Genomic DNA, 25,280 nt, shown 5'->3' with positions numbered 1-25,280 from the left:
GGAGGCTTTTTATTTCACCCCCAGAATGACGTCTAGATTCATTGGTGTTGCATTAAGAAGGCCAACATGGACCCAAAAATAAAATATCTATGAAATCAATCTACGAAGCATCCCCACTTTACGTCCGTTAATCAAACCTAAAAACCAAATCAGGGACAATTATGTTATTTAAACGTTAAAGAAACAAAAGAATTAAACAAACTTATCCAAAAATAAATTTCCGGTTCAGGGGACAGCAATTAAACGGAACTAGTTTGAGGGTATTCACAAGATTAACGAAGGGCAATTCCGTCATTTCGTAGTTTCCATTCCCTGGCCGCTGAACAATTCCAACAAGTCTCAACAAAATCAAGCAAGATGACAGATCCTGCGTACTTCTAAGACGGAACCCTTCTTTCTCTCTTTCTCTCTTTCTCTGCGTTCACTTCCAACTTACGAACTTATTTGACTCTCCGTCCTCCAATTCTTGTAAATTCTCATCTATTTAGGGTTCTTTTTTCACCCTCTTTTCTACGCTCTTATTAGGATTAGAATCTCTGTATACTCCTCGATAGATACTCTCAATACAAACACCAAAATTAATCTTTGAATTCTTCAAAGGATTAATCATTTCCCCCCACCCCCTCCCTCTCATAGGAAAGAAAATACTTTTCCTCTCTTTGAGTCGCTCTTTTTCTATTTTCAATTTGGGAGCCACCACAACAGTAACTAGGTAACTTAAAAAAAATAATTAGGGCTAACGTCAATTCCTTCCGGAAAAAGAGAATTCCAATTATTAGATTATTCTGTATTTATTTTCAATTGGATTTCTCATTTCTGGAAAAAAGAAAAAGGAAATTCGAACTCTATAATTATAATTATTTTAGGTTCGAGTTTGGGATTGGAAACCCTAATTTCCAAAACAAAAGCAGAAGGAGAAGGGAAGCGTTGTATTTTAATCTTCCTCTTCAGCAATGGCGGTTTCTACCATAGCCCTGTACGCAAGCCCACCGAGCAGTGTGTGCTCGACGCCGCACCCATGCCAGATCAATGCCCACGGCTCCTGCGACTTCGATATGGGGTCTCGATCCTCGTCGTCCTCGACGGCGTCGACGTCACAGAAGCCTGTAATGGGGGGTCTCTCGTGCCTCTTCTCTTCGCCGGCGCCAGCGGCCGTGAAGCACGCGCCACTGTCGGGATTCTCCGGGGGCGGTGAGGATCACGGTGGCGGCAGAGGGGATGAACTGAACCTTAAGGAACTCGGGAGCTCCTTCTCATACTCGCCGAGCAAGTTTGGTGGTTCTTCTTGGAAGAGGGACCACCATAGCCCCGTCTCTGTCTTCAACGGCCCCGTTTCGTGTAGCAGCACCGTTGGCTCGTCTTCGAATTTGAGGAGCACCGCGAGTTCCGTGAGGATCGGTGGTGGTTCGGAGAGGGTTGGGACCAGTGGGCTGTTTGATGGGTTCGTGAGGAACGCTTTGGGGTCTTGCTTGGATTACGATTCGGCGAGTTTCAAGGTTGGTGGTTTGGATGAGGGTGATTCTTCGGCTTTGGCTGATGAGTTGACCTTCAATTTGGAGGATACTTTTATGGAGGGTGGGTTTGAGCCTTATGCTAAGAAGTTGCTGCTTGGTGCCCAGTTGAGACACAAGATCTTCTGCGAAGAGTTTGTAATCAAGGCCTTTTGTGAAGCCGAGAAAGCGCACAGAGGCCAGGTATATAGAGCGTTGAACTTGTTTCTATTTATGGAATTATGAGAACTAGAATCTCATATTGGAAGATTTGTAACATCAATTTGGTGTGGTGCTCAAGTATAATCTTCCTGAATTGAGTTTCGGAAATTCTTTCGGAACCAATTATGGATTTTACCATGTTTTGATGTATGTGTTTCTATCTGTCTTGTTGAATTTGGAGTTAATCGGTTTTGTATTTAATTGTTTTCTTATAGGTGCGTGCTAGTGGGGATCCATATTTGCAGCATTGTTTGGAAACTGCTGTGCTGCTCGCTTTGATTGGAGCAAATTCCACGGTGGTTGCTGCAGGGCTCTTGCATGATACCCTTGACGATGCGTTTCTGACCTATGATTACATATTTGGAACGTTTGGTGCTGGGGTTGCTGATTTAGTTGAAGGGGTGAGGAACTTGGAGCTTGATCTGACTAAATGTTAATTACTAAATGCGTGTGATTTATGATTTCGGTGGTTAAGTTGTTTTTGTTTTAATGGTTAAGTTCATTGTTAAAATTTAAACAAACATATATTATTATTTATTGTTAAACTTACGCAACATCATACACTTCAGATCTAGTGCTACTGGCAGAGGCTTTGTGTAATTTGGCTGCTGCAACTTCATCAAAATTTAATAGACAATGGCATTGGGAAAACCTATAGGTGTATTTTTCTTTCTATCTGTTGGATCTCATGGTTTTGATGAGATTAACTGTCCAAAGTGGATGGAATCTATGTTAAGTTCAACTCACTATGGAAACATAAGGCCATAAGTAACATATCGTGAATTTATGATTGAATTTAGCAAGCAGTTTTGATATGATTGAATTTACAAGCTTGACGTTTTAAGGTTATTGACATAAGGAAGCGGCAACACACATCCAATGTTTTTGTGTAATGTGCTGCTTTAGTTACTAAGTATTCTATGACAACTTTAATGCTTTATTTTCTGTATTACTTTGGTTAAGTGATGAACTTTTATTGCCGTTTGTTTTGGTTTTATGTTCATTTCATAGTTTGGTCCATTATTATTATTATTATTATTATTATTATTATTAAATTCTGACTGATCTTAAACTTGACCTAGGTTTCTAAATTAAGTCACTTGAGCAAGCTTGCTCGAGAAAACAATACAGCTTGCAAATCAGTTGAAGCAGACCGTCTGCATACCATGTTCCTTGCCATGGCAGATGCAAGAGCTGTGCTTATTAAACTGGCAGATCGATTGCACAATATGATGACTCTGGATGCATTGCCAGTGGCCAAGCAACAGAGGTTTGCAAAGGAGACTTTGGAGATTTTTGCACCTTTGGCAAATCGCTTGGGAATATCTAGCTGGAAAGAACAATTAGAAAATTTATGTTTTAAACATCTCAACCCCGATCAGCATGATGAGCTATCTTCAAAGCTTGTGGATTCATATGATGAAGCCAGGATTACTTCTGCAATTGAGAAATTAGAGCAAGCACTTAAAGATGAAGGCATATCGTATCATGTCGTTTCTGGGCGGCATAAAAGCTTATATAGCATTTATTGCAAAATGTTGAAGTACGTTACCCGTTCCCTCTTACTTGTTTAGTTGCTATAAATTTTTAGCATTTATTGCAAAATGTTGAAGAATGTTATCCCTTCCCTCTTGCCTGTGTAGTATCTGAAAATTATTAGCTTCTATTTGTTTTATGTGCCATTTGGAATATGAAGAAAAGAAGTGAAAATATAAAATAAAGAATTTCCTTTGCTTGGGAGAAAAGATTATCTAGAGTATTAATTAAAGAAATTTTGGTTCTAAATAAAAACTACTTTTAGCTGAACAAGCTCATAAAGAACAATTGCTGTTATAAGTTATTTAGATGAGACTGCTATTCAAACAAGTTGGTGTCAAATTAGAAAAGAAAAGTTGTTTTGCTTCTTGTTACTAGACATGTTGACCTTTGTTGTTTGTACATTTTTCTTCTTGTTACTAGACATGTTGACCTTTGTCGTTTGTACATTTCGAATCCTCTAGTATTTATTCGTTTCTCTATATATCTGTAGGAAGAAACTGACAATAGATGATATCCACGACATCTATGGATTGCGCTTGATTGTTGATAAGGAGGAAGACTGTTACAAAGCATTGACAATTGTTCACCAGTTATGGTCTGAAGTACCTGGAAAGCTAAAAGATTACATACGTCGCCCCAAGTTCAACGGGTATGTTTATCCTCAGTGTGCGCTGCTGTACACTTGCCTGGCCCTGTATCTATACCATCTGATTTCATTTTTGTAATTATTAGGTATCAATCCCTGCATACTGTGGTGATGGGTGAAGGCAAAGTTCCCCTTGAAGTACAAATTCGAACAAAAGATATGCATTTACAAGCTGAATTTGGGTTTGCTGCTCATTGGAGGTACAAGGAAGATGACTGTCAGCATTCTTCATTTGTGCTTCAGATGGTTGAGTGGGCTCGATGGGTTGTCACCTGGCAGTGTGAGGCAATGAGTAAGGATTCTACATCTGTTGGATATGGCGATTCAATTAAGCCTCCATGCAAGTTCCCTTCCCATGTTGATGACTGTCCATATTGTTATAAGCCCGACTGTGGTCAAGACGGCCCCGTGTTCGTTATCATGATTGAGAATGATAAGGTTTGTGCTTGACTTTTGTGATGTTTTAATTTCTCATTTTCCTTTCCATTCAACCTGTAGTTTGGCTGGAGTTGTGCTATTCATGAGCCGATCATAGTTGGGCCCTAGTTGTAATAGATTGAGAGTTTAGCTTAGTTACTCTGCTGAGATTTGGTATACTGAGATGAATAAGGCAACAAGGGGAAGTTTGTTTGCTACCTGATCTGTTACTAAATATTTGTCCACTTTGTCAAAGTGGTAGATAGACAGGTTTTTTTTAAGGTACCACGTTGTCCAAGTGGACAATTAATACCGGTGGAGTAGCATCTTGTTGAGTGGGATACTAGCGAGGAGAGTCCGACTGTGTGGTAGAGGTGCTCTTGAAGATACCCCTCTCCAATTGATCTTGTTTTTATCTAATTTCTCGGGTTTTGATCACCTTATCAGCCTGAAGCAGAATACTATAGGCATGCATTTCCATACTATTTCTTCATTCTTTCTTTCATACAAATTAACTTTTGGTGAAGTCATTAATTAACTTAAGTATGCTATCTGAAATTTGATAAGTCCTTGATGTTTATTGAAATTATTGGATAGTCTCCTTTCCTTAATGGATACAGACACTCTGCTTCCAGTAGTAATTTGTTGTGTTTTAATATGACCTTGGGGTTGATTGTGAGAATTTAGTGGGTCTAATGTGCATCATATCCTTCAATCGATGTTACAAAACTTTTGGTGGTCTCGTTATTAGCATCCTATAACATTTGAAGGTTTGTAATTTATGTTTGGTCTGGATGCATGTGCAGATGTCCGTCCAAGAATTTCGTGCGAACTCAACAGTGATGGATCTGATGGAAAGAGCTGGGCGAGCAAGCTCAAGGTTGATGACATATAGGTTCCCTCTGAAGGAAGAACTGAGGCCAAGACTGAATCACATGCCTGTAAGTGATCCCAATTGCAAGTTGAAGATGGGGGATGTGGTGGAGCTTACACCAGCCATACCTGACAAGTCTTTGACAGAATATAGGGAAGAAATCCAGCGTATGTATGACCGCGGGCTAACCGTCTCCGGCGCTGGACCTACTGCTAGCAGCATGGTTGGCTCAAGAAGCTGACCCGTGGTTAGCAACGCATATCATTTAGTGTCAGTTATGTATATATAGATATATTTGTACAGAAAAACACCTCCATGTTTATTCCTGTGAAGTTGCTAACAATTCAATTATGTGCTGAATGATTTGATTTATGTAGTTGTCCCTGATAATTAATCACATCAGATTTCACTTCAGGCGTTCCTGGTTTTAGCCTAATATCGATTTATAGCAAAGGGTTCCCAGAGGGACGAGTTTATCAAATAGTCATGTATGATGAATTTATATCTCTGGAGGAGTTTCATAATTTATTTATGTTGTGTGTTTTCGATATATTTAACGAAGAGTTTTTTGTTTTGCTTTGTTTCGTGCTTTTTAATTATTATGATTATTATTATTATTTGGGTTTTCCTTGACTGCCATCAATGAAAATACAAACTAAAAAAACCTACATTACCCTTTTCTCAAGTGGCTTGATGTGTTAATTGTTTAACACATTGATAATAGCGTTGCAAGTGTTGCTTATCGTGCTGGTGGCTAGAATAGCTTACTGGAAGGGAGATATAAGGAAGTAAGGAACTAAAGGACAGAGTCAAGGTGTTAGACATGGAATTGATGATGAGGATGAACAATGAAAAAGGGTCTTAAGGAAAATAGATACCAGGAAAGCAGGTGTTTTAAGGTTTTAATTATGTTGATGATTAGCATTCTAATTGCAGTGGCAGCGGGCTATTATGGCCTGCATTAGGTTTAGGGTAAGTCTTTAGTGAGAAATATTGTGAGAATTAGCATTGGCAAAGAAACAAAATGAACCCAGTAAGGCTTGTTTTATATCTTTAATCAAAACACAGTACGGCTAAAAATAAAACAAGGCAAAGAAACAAAATGAACTAGCTCGTGAGGTCCATCGAGAGGGGAGGAAAAGGGGAACACTAGTAGAGAAAGAGAGGAAAAGGTTACAATGCTCCCCAAATTTGGTGGTACAAGTGGTCTTTCAAAATTCAATGTTACCATAAGATTTTCAACGTGTGGTGCTTCCCAAATGCTTGCCATGTAAAAAAGTGTAAACACCTATCTTGATTCATAAGATTTTCAATGTGAGACAATGCAACTGCTTTGCCAACTTGCCTGTCAAAGACCAACGGAAGTTATATTTGAGGTGGTTTTATTTATTTTTGAAATTAGAATCTCCCACCACGACAACAACCATCACGTAGTCACCACCTCCTTCATTCCGATCATCATAACCATTTTCACATTCCCTCTCCCTAAAAAAAGAGATACCATCTTCTTACCTCATTCCCTCGTCAAACACCATAAGTATTCTTGTAATGCCTTCTTTTCCTTGTCCTAATTTTAAAATAATAATAATAACTCATAGCTTTGGGGAGTTTAAAACTCCCACAGAAATACGAACAAAACCACTACAATCATTACAACTTTCATTAGCATTTGACGGACAAGTTCACAGAAAGGTTCAATAGGAACTTATAAGATGGTAAAACCATGAGCATCGAAATTTTAATGGAGGTTTCTATGGTGCTGAAAGAAGATTCCCTCGCACATGTTAAACATGCGTGGCAAGAGAATAGCATGAACACATTAATATGCATTAAAAGTGAGAGAGAAGTTGGGGGTCAGTGATATTGAAGAGTTGCGAACAAGGCCCCACAAATGACTGTTTTTGTCCAACACTTAAGAATGGAGTAAATTTAGTCAGCCTAATTAAGTTTGAAATTATAATAGAAAAAGTATAGGAAAACAATGATGTGTGTGTGAACTTATAACAAACACCAGAAAAAACTCTCCCTATGAGTTCTGAAACTTTCTTAAACGATATTGATAAGAGGTCTCTCGAGGAGGAAGACCGGGTAACTAGGAGCACTAAGAAGGTAAAAATGGACGGGATGAAAGACTAGAAACAGACAGAGAAAACAATGGAAGATGGCATTAATAATATTGTGGAGATAGAAACCAGTCTTTTTTTCAATCCGATGGAGACTCAGGAAGGGAATATTGGTGGAAGAAACATGAACCAGAAGATATCCTACTAGAATATGGTGGTTGGCAATGGTTTTGACAATCTCGACCCAAAAGAAATAGTTGAAATGGTTGCAGAGAAGTACATGTCGAATCAAGACTTTTTGGAAGCCAGGGAAGATTTGGAGACTCCCTTCAATCCCAAACCAAGGATTGAAATCACATTGGAGAAGTAAGATGACTGGTGCAGACCATGGAAGCTATCAATGATAGTGAAACCCTTTAATAAAAGCCTCAATCTCCAAGCTATGGAGAGATGGGTTCTCAAAAAATGGGTTAGGAGAGATATAGTTCGAGTCATGGATCTTGAAGAGAACTTCTTCTTGATTCATTTCTCTAACCAAGAAGACTACTCGTACGCCCTCTTCGAGGGGCCTTGGACGATAGCGGATCACTACCTCCTAGTACAACGTTGGAGACCCCTCTTCATGTCACAAGATATAGATATACGCAAAGTAGATGTTTGGGTCAGAATTCCAAACCTTCCAGCGGAACTCTACAATAAATACTTTATTTGGAAGGTAGGAAAAGTCTTAGGTACAATGTCGAAGATTGATGAGTTTACCTCGATACATTCTAGAGGAAAATTCACTCGCATATGTGTGGAAATTGATCTAAGAAAGTAGATTGTACCCTCTTTTACGGTTTTGGAAAAATAATTCAAACTCGAATACGAAAAGGTTCCATCAAATATGTTTTAAGTGTGAGCGATACAGACATAGGATAGAAAATTGCCCATAATTTGTAGGAGAAATGCTCAAATAAGTGTTTTAGATAGCCATGGACAGTGGCCGGACGTCGAAATACGGGGGAGAAGACGAAAATAACGGTAACCTGATGGGATCACCAGAAACAGAAACCTCTAGTGGGAGTGAGGATATTATGGCACAAAATCAGGCATCACAGGTTGAAGCACAAGAATCAGCAGTAGAGGAAAGGAATAATCCTACTATTAATGAGGAAAGGAAAAATAACAAACTTACCATTAATGAGAATCCTTTTGGACCGTGGATGCTGGTCAAACGAAATCCTAGGAGTAAAATCAGAATGGAGGAATCTGCGAGAGAAAAAAAAAGAAAATTTTTATGGTTCCAAATTCCAAGTTTTATGAGAGGAAACTCTTGATGACAATAATGAGAGCATGCAAGAAAATATTGCAAACAGAAATGGACACAATTAGAATCTAATCAAGGCAAAAGTGCAAAATCAAGAAACATATGGCAACAATGCTTACAAGCATAACCATAAACTGCAAGCCCAAAAGAGTCATCCAAAAAGTAAGGCAGCCACCTCAAACTTGAAGGAGAAAGTCCTGGACGTAGGGAAAAAAAAGCTCCAACTAAAATCAACACCAGAACAAACTAAGCATCACTCAAAATCATGAGAAGCCACTAATCAAAACCAAGTAGATATCATAGAGCATACACATAATAAAGAGAAACAGAAGAACAGCTACCAGGATTACTGGAGAATATTTAGTTTACTCCAAAAGGAACTAGCCAAAGAACACAACAATGAAAGACACATCTCTTTCCCTGTTATCACAGACTATGCCACAATGTCAATTATATCGAGATTCATGGGAGGACAGGGTACAAAACATGGAGGCAGCAGTGCAGCCAATAACCCAATTGATCCAGGAGATAAACAGCAGAGTTCTGGGTCAAAAGATATGGTCATCACGGATCGGTATGAGGATAGGGATGAATCTCCCTCAGGAGAACTCTAAACTCTTTCTCTTTGTTTATTTTAATGAATTTTATTATTTAAAATTGTAGAGGAACTGCCTCTAGAGGGTTCCCCATTATTGTTAAAGATATGGTTTATAGATACAATACTAATTTCTTTGTGCTTTTGGAAACTCGTGTATCAGAAAACAAGGTTGAAAATATTATTAAAAGATTAGGCTTTGACTCTTGGTGTATCAGTAAAGTTGTTGGGTTTGCTGGCGACATTTGGTGTCTTTGGAATAAAGCTTTTTGAAATGTTGAACCTATCTCTATTCAAGATCAGCTTATACACATGAGGATTATAAATTCAGATAACAATGCTTAGTGGTTTACAGCTGTATATGGAAGTCCGCACCTAGCTAATAGAAGGAGGCTTTGGAACCACTTGGAGGAGTTGGCTAATAGCATCCGAGGGCCGTGGTGTATAGGACTAGCAATGGGTAGGGTAGGATAGGGTTTGGACCCTACTCTGACCCTACCTGCAGGTTGAAAATTTCATTAAAACTCTACCCTACTCTACTCGCGGGTTGAGCATCTCTCAACCCTAACCCTACCCGCACCTTAAAGTTTTAAACCCTACCCCATTCACAGAAATATCAATTTTTTTCAAAGCAAATATAAAATTCAATCATTTCAAATTTCATACATTGAAATAAAATAAAAAATAAAAAACTAAATTCAAATTAAAATTAAAAACAATAAAGTTTTTAAAAATCTAACATAAAATTACAAATATCATGATCATCAAGTTTTTAATAAAATTAAAATAACATAAACAAAGATAAATATCTTTAGGCATTTCTTCTAATTTCAAATTCATGTAATATTACTCTTCCGTCAGTTCAAAAAATACATCATCATCTTCATTTGCAGTTTGATAATCAGGTTTTTCACCTAAAAATCAAATACAATAATTTTATTATATATAATTTTAACATAATTATAATTTCTAAACAAATTAAAAAATTAAAAACATAAATAACCTCTTTTATAATATGCTGCCTACAACTAATTTTGATTGCACATAAGAGCTTCCACCGTATCTTCATGAAAACTACCACGATGATTAGCAATGATATGGCCACTTGTACTAAAAGAAGACTCAGAAGCAACAGTAAACACGGGAATGACAAATATATCTCTTGTAATTTTTTGAAGAGTTGAAAACCTAACTCCATTTATCTTCCACCAGGCTAATATATCAAAATCAGGAGTTAGAGGATGAATATCTTCCTCTACATAGTAATCAAATTCTGTCTTCACAAATGAACTTTTTTCCTTCTTTTTTTTTTGTCTAATATACGATTGATAACCAACATCATCATCTTCATCTGCATTAACCCTAAGTTCTTGTGTAGATTCCACTGACATATTGCTTAAATTAGATGTATTCTTTTGATATTCATGAAGCAACTCATAGCATGCCTATTTGATTCTCTCAACTTTTCTTGTGCATTCATTAGGATCTTCACATACCCTAGCAAACTTATATTCAACTCATCAAGCTTATACCTAGGATTTAGAATTGCAGCAACACCAATAATGCCATGAATTTCTTTCCAATACTTATCAAACTTTCTCTTCATCATACATGCCATGTTACTAATAATTAGGTTAGGAGAAACAACCCATTTTTTCAATCCAATATGTATATCACATACTTTATTAAAGTAAATGTTGGCAGTTGAAACTTAAGTTTCAGAAAATAACTGGATCACATCATAAAAAAGTTTTAGTTTACCATAAATTTCTTTTGCAAGTTCTCGTTCCTCATTATTTGACACACTTTTATAGTTGGAGTCTTTTTATTTTAGTCTAGCAAAGACATCTCTGTACAACCATGTAATTTCTAACATCACATAAGTGGAATTCCATCTAGTCATACAATCAAGGGATAATTTTTTTGTAAAGAAAACACCTGACTTACTACACCAACTCACAAAAGTTTCATGCCTTTTACTAGTTGAAGTCCAATATACCATACTATTACGAATTTTCTCCACATTTTCTTTAACTAAATTTAAACCATCCTTCACAATTAGGTTTAAAATATGAGCACAGCAACGCATATGTAACAACTTACCCACTAGCAATAAATAATTTGAATTTAGACGCCCCACCAACACATTAATCATAGCATCATTTGTAGAATAATTATCTAATGTAATAGTTGATAATTTTCTATTGATGACTGCGCATCATGTTATGTTTTTCTATACTTTTTCATATAAAAAATTAGTTTATAATGCCCAATTATTGAGTATTGTTGTGCTTAAGTTGTATATTGCTTTGATTTTTTGATTTGATGAATTTGGTAGAAAATGGTGGAAAAAGAAGCAAAAAGCACAAAGCAAGCAAAGGAAGCTAGCGTGCCTGGGCGTGGCACACCAGGCTTATGAAACAGAAAGGGTGCTCAATACTACACAATGGCCGTGGCACGCCAGTTATATTTTTCAGAGAAGGGAGGAAGTTGCATCACAATGGGCGTACCACTTGGTGCTCTAGGCGTGGCACGCCAAGCTTGTGAAGCCAATTCCCATCAATGGGCGTGCCACTTGGTGTTCTGGGCGTGGCATGCAAAGCTTGTGAAGTCAAGATCTCAAAGAGGGCATGCCACTTGGTATTTTAGGCGTGGCATGCCAGGCCAACATTCTAGCAAAGAAGATTGATGAGTTCTATATGGGCATGGCACGCCAAGCATTGGCGTGGCACGCCGGGGTATATGCCAGCCTGACCTCTTCATCTTTAAAGGACCATAACTTACGCTACACAACTCTAAATGAGGTGATTTTAGTGCAACTAGAAAGTAGAGATCCCGAGCTTTCCAATCATATATAATACTTTATGGTGGACACTGGAATTGAGGAAGATATTGACCCCGAAAACACAAGGAGCACAGCACGTCCATGCATAGATACCAGCCTGACCTCTTCATCTTCAAAGGAACATAACTTGAGTTATAGAGGTCCAAATGATGCGATGTTTGTGGCATTGGAAATCTGACATATAGAGCTTTCCAAAGATATATAAAATTTTATAGTGGATGTTAAATATGGAGATAAAAAAGACCATTCTTTTAGCGTCATAAGCTGGGCGTGACACGCCAGTTTTACTTTCATAAGGGGCGTGGCATGCCAAGAATGGGCGTGGCACGCCAAGAAGGGGCATGACACGCCAAGAATGGGTGTGGCACGCCGGGTACTTGACAGACTGACCTCTTCACCTTCAACTGGGCATAACTTGAGCTACAAAGGTCCAAATGAGTTGATTCCAGCGGAGTTAGAAAGCTGACATTTAGAGATTTCTAGAAATATATAATACTTTATAGTTGACATTCAGTTTTAGGCCCAAACAACTCTATCTTTTTAGCACTGCAACATGGGTCACAATTCCAAGGAACAATTTCCAATGGGCGTGGCACGCCAGCTTCTCCCTGTAGCTTGCAACCATCAACCAAGCCCACTCTAACTCTGATTCAAGCCTACAATTGTCAATCAATCAAGGCCACAAGAAGCATCTAGAATAGTTCATTTTCATTTCATTGTAATTTGCTTTCAATTTCATTTGAGTTTGTAATTTAGGATAGCTATAAATAGGACCACCAGGTCTTTAGACTCCCTCTTCTCACCCACACTTCTCTCTTCTTCCACTTTCTTATTTGTAAATATTTTAATTATAAATCACTAATTCTTTCCATTGGGAAAGAGAGATCTATTGCTATTTGATAGATTAAATTATTTTTATTCTTCTTCTTCTTCTCTTCATCTCTCTTTGATTTACTAGAAGGAATTTTATTCTTCATGCTTAGCATTCAATTATCTTGGGAAAGAGATTGAATGAAATTGGGTTTTATGGGAACCCTGGAAGAGGAAACATAAAATCATGCTTGAAATCCTTTCTCACATTGAGTGGATTTGGATTTTGGGATTAGATAATTGTGATGCTAGATCTACCCATTACTTGGATCCATGAAGATGTGTGGTATAATCAGGGAACAAGCTTCATCTCTCTTTATGAAAAATTAGACCAAGGAATTAGCTATTGATCAAGATTGGGGAGATTGAGTTACCAAGGAATTGGGACTCAATCACTCAGGATTGTCAAGAGGTCAATGAGTTGCATGACTGAAGATGAGATAAAATCAGCTAATCCAGAGAATGCAATATCTCTTGATCCCAATGTTTATTTTATCTTTTCTTTCTTATTTACTTTATGGTCATTTACTTTCTAGCACTTTACTTTCTTGTACTTTACATTTATGCCATTTACTTTCTTGCACTTTATTGCTTTCCTTTACTTTTATGCAATTTACATTTCTTGTTGATTATCTCTCCTTAATGTTTGTCTAACTAGAATAATCAATCAACTATTGTTTGCTTAATCCATTAATCCTCGTGGGATCGACCTCACTCTTGTGAGTTTTATTATTTGATACGACCGATGCACTTGCCGGTAGTTATTAACGACGAATTAATTTTTTTTGTCATCATCTATCTAAGTTCCACTCCAACAAAACTTTCGTTAATGCATTAGAGATTCGACAATTGTTGATTGTATTGAGTTTGCTAATTTTATTTTCTTACAATAATGGAGCACATGTTTCTTCAAATTTGTAGTCCCATTCCTTGGATTGGCACCAATAACAGACTTACAATGGCTGCACTTTGCCTTTCACTCTTCTCTCTCTTTATATCTATTAAAGTATTGCCAATAAACACTTTTCAATGAAGATTTGTTGCTATTTTCAACCGAGACAGACTCGTCCAGAACAAAATTAGCAGTTTCTCCAAAAGAGTTTATTCTTGTTATTCTTGAGCCATTACATCCATGTTGGTACTATTCATTCTAAATTTAATTGTCTACACAATCAGTAAAATAAATAATGAACATTGAAAACTCAAGCATGCTGAAAAATCATTAAGATTCAAAACAAGCAGAAAAACTGCAAAATATTAGAAAAAGAAAAAAAACAAAAGAAAGAAAAAAGAAAACAGAACACACTAAGGAGTAAGGATTGTTGTCTTAAAACAAGTCAGATTGAGATGGACAAAGACCAATTAACAAGCAAATGCAATATATAAAAATGTTTACAATTAGAAGGCATGAATCATGTTGGCAGGACCTACAATTACCCATCACCATAGTATAAAAATTAGGTTCTAATGACTCAAAGTGTGCTAAGAGCCATATATATGCATTGAATTTAATAATACATGTATCAAGTCTTTGAGATGATAAAATGGAGTTGAAGTTGACACATTCAAAATTATTTTAGACAAAGAAGACAAAAGCCAGAATAAAATCAATATGAATCTATTCAAACGAAAAAAAGTTAACACAGGAGCCGGTTACATTCATCATAATTAATTTTAAAAAATGGAAAAAAATCAATCATGGTAAAGTCACAGACCAAAATTGCGAACAAAGATAAATCAGCAGGGAAATAAAATCACAGATTCAAACGCAAAGGAAAGCCCCAATTTTCATTTCCAACCAACTAAAGGAATCAACATGATGAGCATGGAATATACAAGAACTAAGCTTTACATGAAGAACAAACAAGCATGCTGAAAAATACCAAGGAGAGCACGGAGCAGCGGCGTAGCACAACGTAGCGAGGAGAGGAGGGTAGACAAGGCACGAAGTAGCGGCGTTGCAAGGAGATGAGGGCACGAACCAGCGGCGTAGTGACATAGCGAGGAGAGGAGAGCACGGATGAGGAAGAAGAGAAGGAGGATGGACCGAAGGAGAGTTGGGGCTTGTGGTGATGGGAGGAATGGCTTATGGCCGAATTTGGGTTTCTGAAACGGCGCTCTCTGCTCTCACTAGGTATTAGGGTTTCTGAATATCAATAATATATGATTTTTTTTGTTTTATTTTTATTTTAAGTTAACTTTATAAATATACAAATGCTCTAAATTACTGAATTAACTAACTAGTTTAGTAGTTGCTCACTTATTGCAAGGTATTACATGTGGGAGGTTGTGGGTTCAACTCACACCTCCTTCACTATATGCCTACTTTTTATAAAATGTGTGTTATATATGGGGTGCGGTACCCTACCCTACACGCAGGCATACTGGACCGATCTCTACTTTTCCCACAGCAGGTCGGGTAGCCTACCCTACTCGAACGGGTTAGGCCGGGTTGGGTACTCGCAGGTAGGGTATGTATTGTCAGCCCTAGTGGTGTATTGGGAAAGATTCCAAGCTTGCATAAATAAATGCGGTGTAAATGATTTGGGCTTTACCGAACTACCTTTTACTTAGCAAAGAGGGAATACAAAGAGGAGACTTGATAGGTTTTTATGCAATCTCGAGTTCACTAATGCGCTCCTTAATGTTGGAGTGAGGCATTTACCTAAACTCAAGTCGGATCATCTACCTATCCTGTTGGATTTTCATTTGACCAGTTTGGGTAGGGAAGAGAGACTCTTTAAGCTCATTGCACCGTGGTTATTACACAAGGACCACAATAATCTTGTGAAAAATAGCTAGGATAAGAATGGAGACCTCCTTATTAATATATCTTCCTTTGTTGACAAAGCTAAGGTGTGGAATAGAGTGGTCTTTGGACATATTCTAAGGAAAAAGAACCGTATCATGCTGCATATGGAGGGGATAAACTGTAAGAGCTCCTTCGGCTACAACCCTTTCTTGGAGAAACTACAAAGAGACTTATGGAAGGAATAGAAGAAGTGGTTATCCAAGAAGAAGCTTATTGGTAACAAATGTCAAGATGTAATGTGATCAACATTGGAGACAAGAACACAAAGTATTTTCACCAGAAAGCTAATGACAGAAAAAGAAGAAGCAAAGTCACAGCTCTTAAGGATACTAATGGGAATTGGATTGATAACCTTACTATCCTAATAGAGATGGGAGTGTCTTACTTTAAAAATTTATACACTGCTGATGCTAACTCTATTTTCTTTCCGATTACAAGTTCTATTCCAGGGATTTCAGAACAGGGAGCGACTATGCTTGGTAACAATGTCACCCTCGAAGAGATTAAGAATGTTGTTTTTAATATGGGAGGTTGGAAAGCACTGGGCAAAGATGGCATCCCAGCTAAGTTCTTCTAATTTTCTTGGGCTACTATTAAAGATTCTCTTTTTTCTTAAGGTCAAAAAATTTTTAGAGATCCTGAACATATTAAAGACGTTAACCAAACGCTTATTTCTATTATCCTTAAAGTCTAGACTCTAGAAAATTTTGCACAGTTTAGACCTATAAGTCTTTGTAATGTGTGCTATAAAATTATCACTAAGATTATTGCCGAGAGATTTAAACCACACATGTCTTCTCTTATTACGGATAACCAAGCTAGTTTTGTTCCAGGAAGAGTGAGTGCGGATAACATCCTTGTTGCTCAAGAAGTTATCCACACTATGAGAACTAAAAACTTAGGGACGGGATTGATGGCAACAAAAGTTGATCTTGAAAAAGCTTATGATAGATTGAGCTGGGATTTTGTCATGGAAATGCTTAAGGATTACAACATCCCAGAGAACCTGATTAAAGTGATCCATCATTGCATTTCCACACCAGCTATGAATGTCCTCTAGAATGGCTCACGTTCGGAAGATTTCTATCCTACTGGAGGCATTAGACAGGGAGACCCCCTCTCCCCTTATCTTTTTATTCTATTTATTGAAAGATATCCCACCTTATTACTTCTCTTGTGAATAATAAGAAGTGGAAGCCTATTATCCTCTTTAGATGGGGACCTAAGATTTTTCATATTTGCTTTGCAAATAATTTTGTTCTTTTTGCTCAAGCTAATAATGAGTAGGCCTGTGTCATCAAGCAGTCCTTAGATTTTTTTATAAAAGTTCGGGACAAAAGGTTAATTTTTAGAAGTCTTGCGTTTTCTTCTCCAAGAACGTCAATCACACTGTCAGACAAGATCTAAGCTTGCACCTAGGTATTAACCTAACCAACAATTTGGAAAAATATTTAGTTATGCCTCTCATTCATGAAAGATGCAAAAAGCAATATTTTCAATTTATTCTGGACAAGATGCACCAAAAGCTCAACTCTTGGAACATGAAAATTCTTTTTCTTGCCGAAAGATGTACCCTTGTTCAATCCGTCCTGTCCACCATTCCAATCTATGTTATGCAAACTATGAAGATTCGTAGAGAAGTGAGCAATCAGATTGATAAATCTTGCAGAGACTTTCTTTGGGGATCAAATGAGAGTGAGAGGAAAATTCATTGTATTAATTAGGATACAGAGTGCAAACCCAAGCATTGAGGAAGGCTTGGTATTCAAAAAGCTCAAGAATCCAACAACTTGTTCCTCATGAAGCTAGCTTGGAACTTAGTTACTAAGACTAATTTCCTATGGATTAAGGTGATGAAATCAAAATATGGGTGCGATGGTGATGCTTTTCCTAAAGTACACTAAAAGCCTAATTGTTCTAATGCTTGGAAGGGTATAGTCAAGGTGTTAAACCAGTTCAAGACCAGCATCATCTGGAAATTAGGTGATAGAGAAATAGTTCACTTTTGAGAGGACCATTGGGTTATAGGAATTAAATCACTGAAGTCATTTGCTTTGGGGAATCTTGCGATAGGTGATCTTGAAGAGAAAGTCAGTAGGTTTGCCGACCAGAATGGTAATTAGAGGTGGGAAAAGCTCCACCAAGTCCTTCCTGAGAACATTTTGGATGTCATTCGTCTCATGAAAGCCCCCCAGATGAACCTTGGCCCAGATAGTATAGCCTGACTCCCAGAACCAGACAGAGAATTCTCTATTAAATTAGCCTATGAAGAGTTCTATGAGAGTAATAAGGATACGAATAACTATATCAAAAATATTTGGAAGCAAAAAATTCCTCAGAGGCTTAAAACCTTTCTTTGGCTCATTATGCATAAGCCTCTACTCACTAATTCTAAAATATAGAAAAGGGAACTTACCAATGATGCAAGCTGTCCCAGATGTCCTGGTAAGGATGAAACACTGCTCCATGTGCTAAGGGATCACCCTTACATCCGGAATGTCTAGGTAAGCAGCGTCGACAGCACCTTGCAAAGAGACTTCTTCAATCAAGATCTTCACAGCTGGATGGAGGAGAATTTAAGTTTGGTGAATCATAAATATAATAGGACCTCTTGGCCTATATACTTCATCACCGTGTGCAATGCAGTATGGAGAAATAGAAATGAATTGATTTTTAATCAAGAAAACATCCCTGGTAATAATGTTGCTTACTTAGCACAGAATCTTGCTAAAAGATATGAAGAGATGATTTCATTAACCGAGACCAGTAAAAAAATGCTCACGTACACTAGGATGCAGCACATCGGTTGGGAACTTCCGGAGGAAGGAGGCTATGAGTTCAACACGGATGGCTCCTTCTTATCAATTTCCACAATTGGTATTTATGGAGGATTAATTTGAGATTGCCACGGGCGTTTTGTAGCTAGATTTTGGATGAACATTGGAAAGATTTCTATAACTAAAGCGGAGCTTTGGGGCATTTACATTGGCCTGAAGCTTGCGACCGAGCTTAACATTCAAAGCTTGATTATTGAAACCGATTCGATGTGTGCCCTTTGGCTCCTCCATATCACCCTATTCCGGCATTCATCGACTTCCATTATCCGTGCAATTAGGGCTTTGCTGGCTAGGCCTGGGTATTTTCAAATGAGACATATTTTCAGAGAAGGAAACTTTCTGGCGGACGCTCTGGCTAAGCACGCACATGAAACCCCCCATGGCCTCCATCTTTGTGAGCAAGATCCGGCTTTTATTATCCTGCAACTAGACGCATATAGAAGAGGGATAACCTTTCCAAGACTTTCTTTTATTTAGTTTTTGTTTTGTTTGGGCCTGTGGCCCCATTTTCACATAAAAAAAACAATGATCCGTGTGAACAATATGAAGAATAGATAAAAAAAATTAAAAATTAAATTCCTAATTAATTATTTAATTTTAGAATTTAAAATTTTAAAAATTACGCACATTCACATTACGTACAGCTGGTGCACGAAATCACAATCACACTTTTGCAATTCCGCACAACTAACCAGCAAGTGCACTGGGTCGTCCAAATAATACCTTACGTGAGTAAGGGTCGATCCCACGGAGATTGTCGGCTTGAAGCAAGCTATGGTTATTTTGTAACTCTTAGTTAGAATATCAATAATAATTCTCAATTTTAATTGGAATGAGTAAAAGAACATGGATTAAATAATATTTGTTATGCAGTAATGGAGAACAGGTTAAGGTTTTAGAGATGCTCTGTCTTTTGAATCTCTGCTTTCCTACTGTCTTCTTCTTCACGCACGCAAGGCTCCTTCCATGGCAAGATGTATGTTGGTGGATCACCATTGTCAATGGCTACCATCTGTCCTCTCAGTGAAAATGGTCCAGCTACGGGTTTCGTAGGGCTAATCATCTGTCGGTTCTCACTAGTGTTGGAATAAGATCCATTGATCCTTTTGCACACTGTCACTGCGCCTAACCTTTGTGAGTTTGAAGCTCGTCACAGTCATCCCTTCCCGAATCCTACTCAAAATACCACAGACAAGGTTTAGACTTTCCGGATCTCAAGAATGCTGCCAATTGATTCTAGCTTATACCACGAAGACTTTGATCTCACAGATTTGAATACTCTGTTGTCAGGAGAGGCAATCAAACTCGTGAACTAGGAACCAAAGAGATACACACTCAATCTAAGGTAGAACGTAAGTGGTTGTCAGGCACGTGTTCATAGGTTGAGAATGGCAATGAGTGTCACGGATCATCACATTCATCATGTTGAAGTGCGAGTGAATATCTTAGAATAGAAACAAGCGTGATTGAATGGAAAATAGTAGTAATTGCATTAACCCATCGAGACACAGCAGAGCTCCTCACCCCCAACCATGGAGTTTAGAGACTTATGCCGTAGAAAATACAAAATTCAGATGTAAAAAATGACATGTTGTTCAAAATAAATCTCTAAAAGTAGTTTTTACTCAACTAGTAACCTAGGTTTACAGAAAATGAGTAAGCTAAGATAGATAGTGCAGAAATCCACTTCCGGGGCCTACTTGGTGTGTGTTTGGGCTGAGCATTAAAGCTTTCACGTGCATAGGCTATTCCTGGCATTGAACTCCAGCTTTTGTGCCAGTTTGGGCATTTAACTCCAATTTTTATGCAAGTTCTGGCGTTTAACGCCAGAAAATGGTAAGGAGCTAGCGTTTAAACGCCAGTTTGCGCTACCAAATCTCGGGTCAAGTATGGACTATTATATGTTTCTGGAAAGCCCAAGATGTCTACTTTCCAACGCAATTAAAAGTGGGTCAATTGGATTTCTGTAACTCCAGAAAATCCATTTTGAGTGCAGGGAGGTCAGAATCCAACAGCATCTGCAGTCCTTTCTCAGCCTCTGAATCAGATTTTTGCTCAGGTCCCTCAATTTCAGCCAGAAAATACCTGAAATTATAGAAAAATAGACAAACTCATAGTAAAGTCTAGAAATGTGATTTTTGCATTAAAACTAATAAAAATATAATAAAAAGTAACTAAAGCATACTAAAAACTACATGAAAATATCACCAAAAAGCGTATAAAATATCCGCTCATCACAACACCAAACTTAAAATGTTGCTTGTCCTCAAGCAACTAGACAAATAAAATAGGATAAAAAGAGGATCAAGTTGCAATAGAGTCCCAGTGTTTTAAGTGAAGCTCAAATTCTAATCAGATGAGCGGGGCTAGTAGCTTTTTACTTCTGAACAGTTTTGACATCTCACTTTATCCTTTGAAGTTCAGAATAATTGGCATCTATAGGAACTCAGAATTCAGATAGTGTTATTGATTCTCCTAGTTTAATATGTTGATTCTTGAACATAGCTACTTTATGAGTCTTGGCTGTGACCCTAAGCATCTTGTTTTCCAGTAATACTATAGGATACATAAATGCCATAGACACATAACTGGGTGAACCTTTTCAAATTGTGACTCAGCTTTGCTAAAGTCCCCAGTTAGAGGTGTCCAGAGTTCTTAAGCACACTCTTTTGCTTTGGATCATGACTTTAACCACTCAGTCTCAAGATTTTCACTTGGACCTGCATGCCACAAGCACATGATTAGGGACAGCTTGATTCAGCCGCTTAGGCCAGGATTTTATGCCTTTAGGCCCTCCTATCCATTAATGCTTAAAGCCTTGGATCCTTTTTACCCTTGCCTTTTGGTTTAAAGGGCTATTGGCTTTTTCTGCTTGCTTTTTCTTTTTCTTTTATATATATATATATATATATATATATATTCGCAAGCTTTGTTCTTCACTGCTTTTTCTTGCTTCAAGAATCAATTTCATGATTTTTTTCAGATTATCAATAACATTTCTCTTTTTTCATCATTCTTTCAAGAGCCAACAATTTTAACATTCATAAACTTCACTATCAAAAATATGCACTATTCAAACATTCATTCAGAAAACAAAAAGTATTGCCACCACAAATAAATAATTTTGAATTCTTCTCTTAAAAACTCGAAATAATTGCATCTTTACTCAAAGAATCTACTATTTTATTCATGTTTAATGATGAAGAGAAAAATAAATTATAGCTTACTTGGAGATAAAAATAAAATTAAAAATAAAGACCCTAATTACTAGTATTCATATAATTCTTAAGATAGGTTTCTAATAATAAAAGTTATCATAGAGTTAAGATTAGGACTCAACAACCTTTATTTTGGGAGATGGATGCTCCTTCAATCTGTGGTGTGTCTGGTCCCTCAAGGGAGAGCCTCTGGCGCTTCAGCTCCTATAGCTCACGCCCTTGCTTTTCTTGCTCCTTAAGCAATTTGCAGAGCATGCTATTTTGATTTTGCTGTTCTTCCTTAAGTTGATCGATAGCTTCTTGCAGCTTGGTGACAAATGCTTCTAGGCGGGTTCAGTAGTCAATCTAAGGGATTTCTGGGAGGAACTCCTATGCCCTCCTTTTGATGGAGTTATCTTGCACTTGTTGTCCTTCCATTGACTTCTTGGTGATTGAGTTCTTGACTGGGATGAACTCATCCACTCCCATCTTTACCCCAGCATCTTTACATAGCAGAGAGATTAAGCTAGGGTAAGCCAATTTGGCTTCAGTGGAGTTCTTATTTGTAATTGTGTAGATCTCACAAGAAATCAGATGATGAATCTCCACTTTGTTTTCCAGCATAATGCACTAAATCATCACTGCTCTTTTGACAGTGACCTCAGAGCGGTTGCTAGTGGGCAGTATAGAATGCCCAATGAAGTCCAACCAGCCCCTAGTGGCTGGTTTGAGATCTCCTCTCTTGAGTTGGTTTGGGACACCTTTTGAGTTGGTTATTCACTTAGTTTCAGGGAGGCATATGTCCTCTAGAACTTGGTCCAAACGCGTATCTACTCTCACCATTCTCCTATTAAAGGATTCTGGATCATCTTGTAGTTGAGGCAGCTTGAAAACCTCTCTTATTTTGTCAAGGTAGAAGTAAATAATCTTCCCTTTGACCATAGTTCGAAAGGTATGAAAGGCAGTTCCAGTCATTCTCTGTTTATCTGTCAGCCACATATTTGAGTAGAATTCCTGAACCATGTTTCCTCCCACTTTTGTCTTAGGATTAACTAGAATTTTCCAGCCTCAGACCCATTATTTTGTGGTAATGGTCTGCATGTTCTTTGGTTAAGAACCTCTCTTGATTCCAAAGTGGCTTTGGAGTATTCTCTTTCTTGCCTCTTGAAGTGGTTTATTTTTCCTTAGGAGCCATGATCTTAATGAGTCTTAGCTCGGTGATCACGGAAAAACACACCAAACTTAGAGGTTTGCTTGTCCTCAAGAAAAAAGAAAGGAAAGGAGAGGAATAGGAGGGGAGTCAAATTTGAGTTGTGGAGGAGAGGGGGTGGCCGAACGTGTATTTAAAAGTGGAGGGGTTGGGTTTCAAAAGTTTTGAAAAAATTATGATAGAAAGATATGATTGGTAAAAAATGAATCATGATATGAAAAAGATGAGATTTTAAAATTCAAAAGATATGAAAAAGATATAAGGAAGTTAAATCTGAAAATTTGTTGATGCATCTAAGAATTAAAAGAAGATATGATGAGTTGGAAAAGATTTAGAAAGGAATTGAAAAGATAAATGAGTTTTTGAAAAAGATTTAGAAAGGATTTGAAAGAAAATTGGAAAGGGATTTAGAAGATTATTAAATTTTTGAAGATTGAGTGTGAGTGATGAAAATTTAACATGTTTATGCAGAAAATTATTAATTAAAACATGAAAGTTTTGAAAAAAATTTGAAGTGGAAACGAAATCTCCTCCCCCTGCCTTTTCTGGCGTTTAACGCCCATATGTTGGCCATTGTGGGCGTTTAACGCCCAGCCAGGTATCCTGGCTGGCGTTAAACGCCAGAAATCTTTTATCACTGGGCATTTTTCTAAACGCACAGGATGCTGCAACTCTGGCATTTTCGTGCCAGTGAGCTTCTTTTCTCTGCTTTATGCTCTGAATCCTTCTGTAACTCTGTGAACTCCTGCAATTGATAATTAACCTTGAAGATAATTTATATCAAACTCCTATAATTATTATTTAAATAACAAATAAACTTTACTAATGGCTGGGTTGCCTCCCAGCAAGCGCTTCTTTATTGTCTTTAGCTGGACCTTTACTGAGCTTTAGTCTAGTCTCAATTTTGAGCATTCTTGCTCAACATTGTTTTCAAGATAATGTTTGACTCTCTGTCCATTAACAATAAACTTTTTGTCAGAGTCAGCATCCTGAAGCTCTACATATCCATATGGTGACACACTTGTAATCACATATGGTCCCCTCCACCGGGATTTTAATTTCCTAGGGAATAATCTGAGTCTAGAGTTAAACAGCAGAACCTTCTGTCCTGGCTCAAAGACTCTGGATGACAGTTTCTTGTCATGCCACCTTTTTGCTTTCTCCTTGTAAATTTTTGCATTTTCGAAAGCATTGAGTCTGAATTCCTCTAGCTCATTCAACTGGAGCAATCTTTTCTCTCCAGCTAACTTGGCATCAAGGTTTAGGAATCTGGTTGCCCAGTAGGCCTTGTGTTCCAGTTCCACTGGCAGGTGACATGCTTTTCCATACACAGGCTGGTATGGAGAGGTCCCTATAGGAGTTTTGAATGCAGTTCTGTATGCCCATAGAGCATCATCCAGACTCCTTGCCCAATCCTTTCTACGGGTACTTACAGTCCGTTCCAGGATTCGTTTTAGTTCTCTATTTGAGACTTCAGCCTGCTCATTTGTCTATGGATGATATGGAGTTGCCACTTTGTGGTTAATTCTATATTGGATCAGAGCAGAGTCAAGCTGTTTATTGCAGAAATGAGTCCCTCCATCACTGATTAGTATTCTAGGGACACCAAACCTGCTGAAGATATGCTTCTGGAGGAACTTCAGCACTATCTTGGTATCATTAGTGGGTGTGGCAATTGCCTCTACCCATTTAGATACATAGTCTACTGCCACTAGAATGTAAGTGTTTGAGTATGATGGTGGGAAAGGCCCCATGAAGTCAATACCTCATACATCAAATAACTCAATCTCTAAGATCCCTTGCTGAGGTATGGCGTAACCATGAGGCAGATTACCAGCTTTCTGGCAACTGTCACAGTTACGTACAAACTCTCGGGAGTCTCTATAGAGGGTAGGGCAGTAGAAGCCACATTGGAGAACTTTTGTGGCTGTTCGCTCACCTCCGAAATGTCCTCCATATTGTGATCCATGGAAATGCCATAGGATCTTCTGTGCCTTTTCTCTAGGCACGCATCTACGGATCATTCCGTCTACACATCTCTTAAAGAGATATGGTTCATCCCACAAGTAGTACTTTGCATCAGAAATTAATTTTTTCGTTTGCTGTCTACTGTACTCTTTGGGTATGAATCTCACAGCCTTATAGTTTGCAATGTCTGCAAACCATGGTATTTCCTGAATGACAAAGAGTTGCTCATCCGGAAAAGTCTCAGAGATCTCAGTAGGAGGGAGGGACGCCCCTGCTACTGGTTCTATCCGGGACAGGTGATCAGCTACCTGGTTCTCTATCCCTTTTCTGTCTCTTATTTCTATATCAAACTCTTGTAGAAGCAACACCCATCTTATAAGCCTGGG

The 25,280-nt window shown here is 37.9% G+C and overlaps 1 protein-coding gene across 1 annotated transcript; it reads left to right on the top strand.

Moving 5' to 3' along the window:
• Positions 1-5,767, top strand: LOC112776389 (probable GTP diphosphokinase RSH3, chloroplastic). Its single transcript, XM_025820542.3, has 6 exons — positions 1-1,694; positions 1,928-2,113; positions 2,795-3,255; positions 3,742-3,900; positions 3,984-4,335; positions 5,121-5,767. The coding sequence occupies exons 1-6, from the start codon at positions 954-956 to the stop codon at positions 5,427-5,429; spliced, it is 2,208 nt and encodes a 735-aa protein (XP_025676327.1). The 5' UTR covers positions 1-953; the 3' UTR covers positions 5,430-5,767.
• Positions 5,768-25,280: the final 19,513 nt, after the last annotated feature.

This window comes from Arachis hypogaea, chromosome 19, assembly GCF_003086295.3.
Source record: "Arachis hypogaea cultivar Tifrunner chromosome 19, arahy.Tifrunner.gnm2.J5K5, whole genome shotgun sequence".
Taxonomy (NCBI): domain Eukaryota; kingdom Viridiplantae; phylum Streptophyta; class Magnoliopsida; order Fabales; family Fabaceae; genus Arachis; species Arachis hypogaea.
The sequence above is the reverse complement of the archived record's forward strand: the minus strand, read 5'-3'. Positions and strand labels throughout refer to the sequence as shown.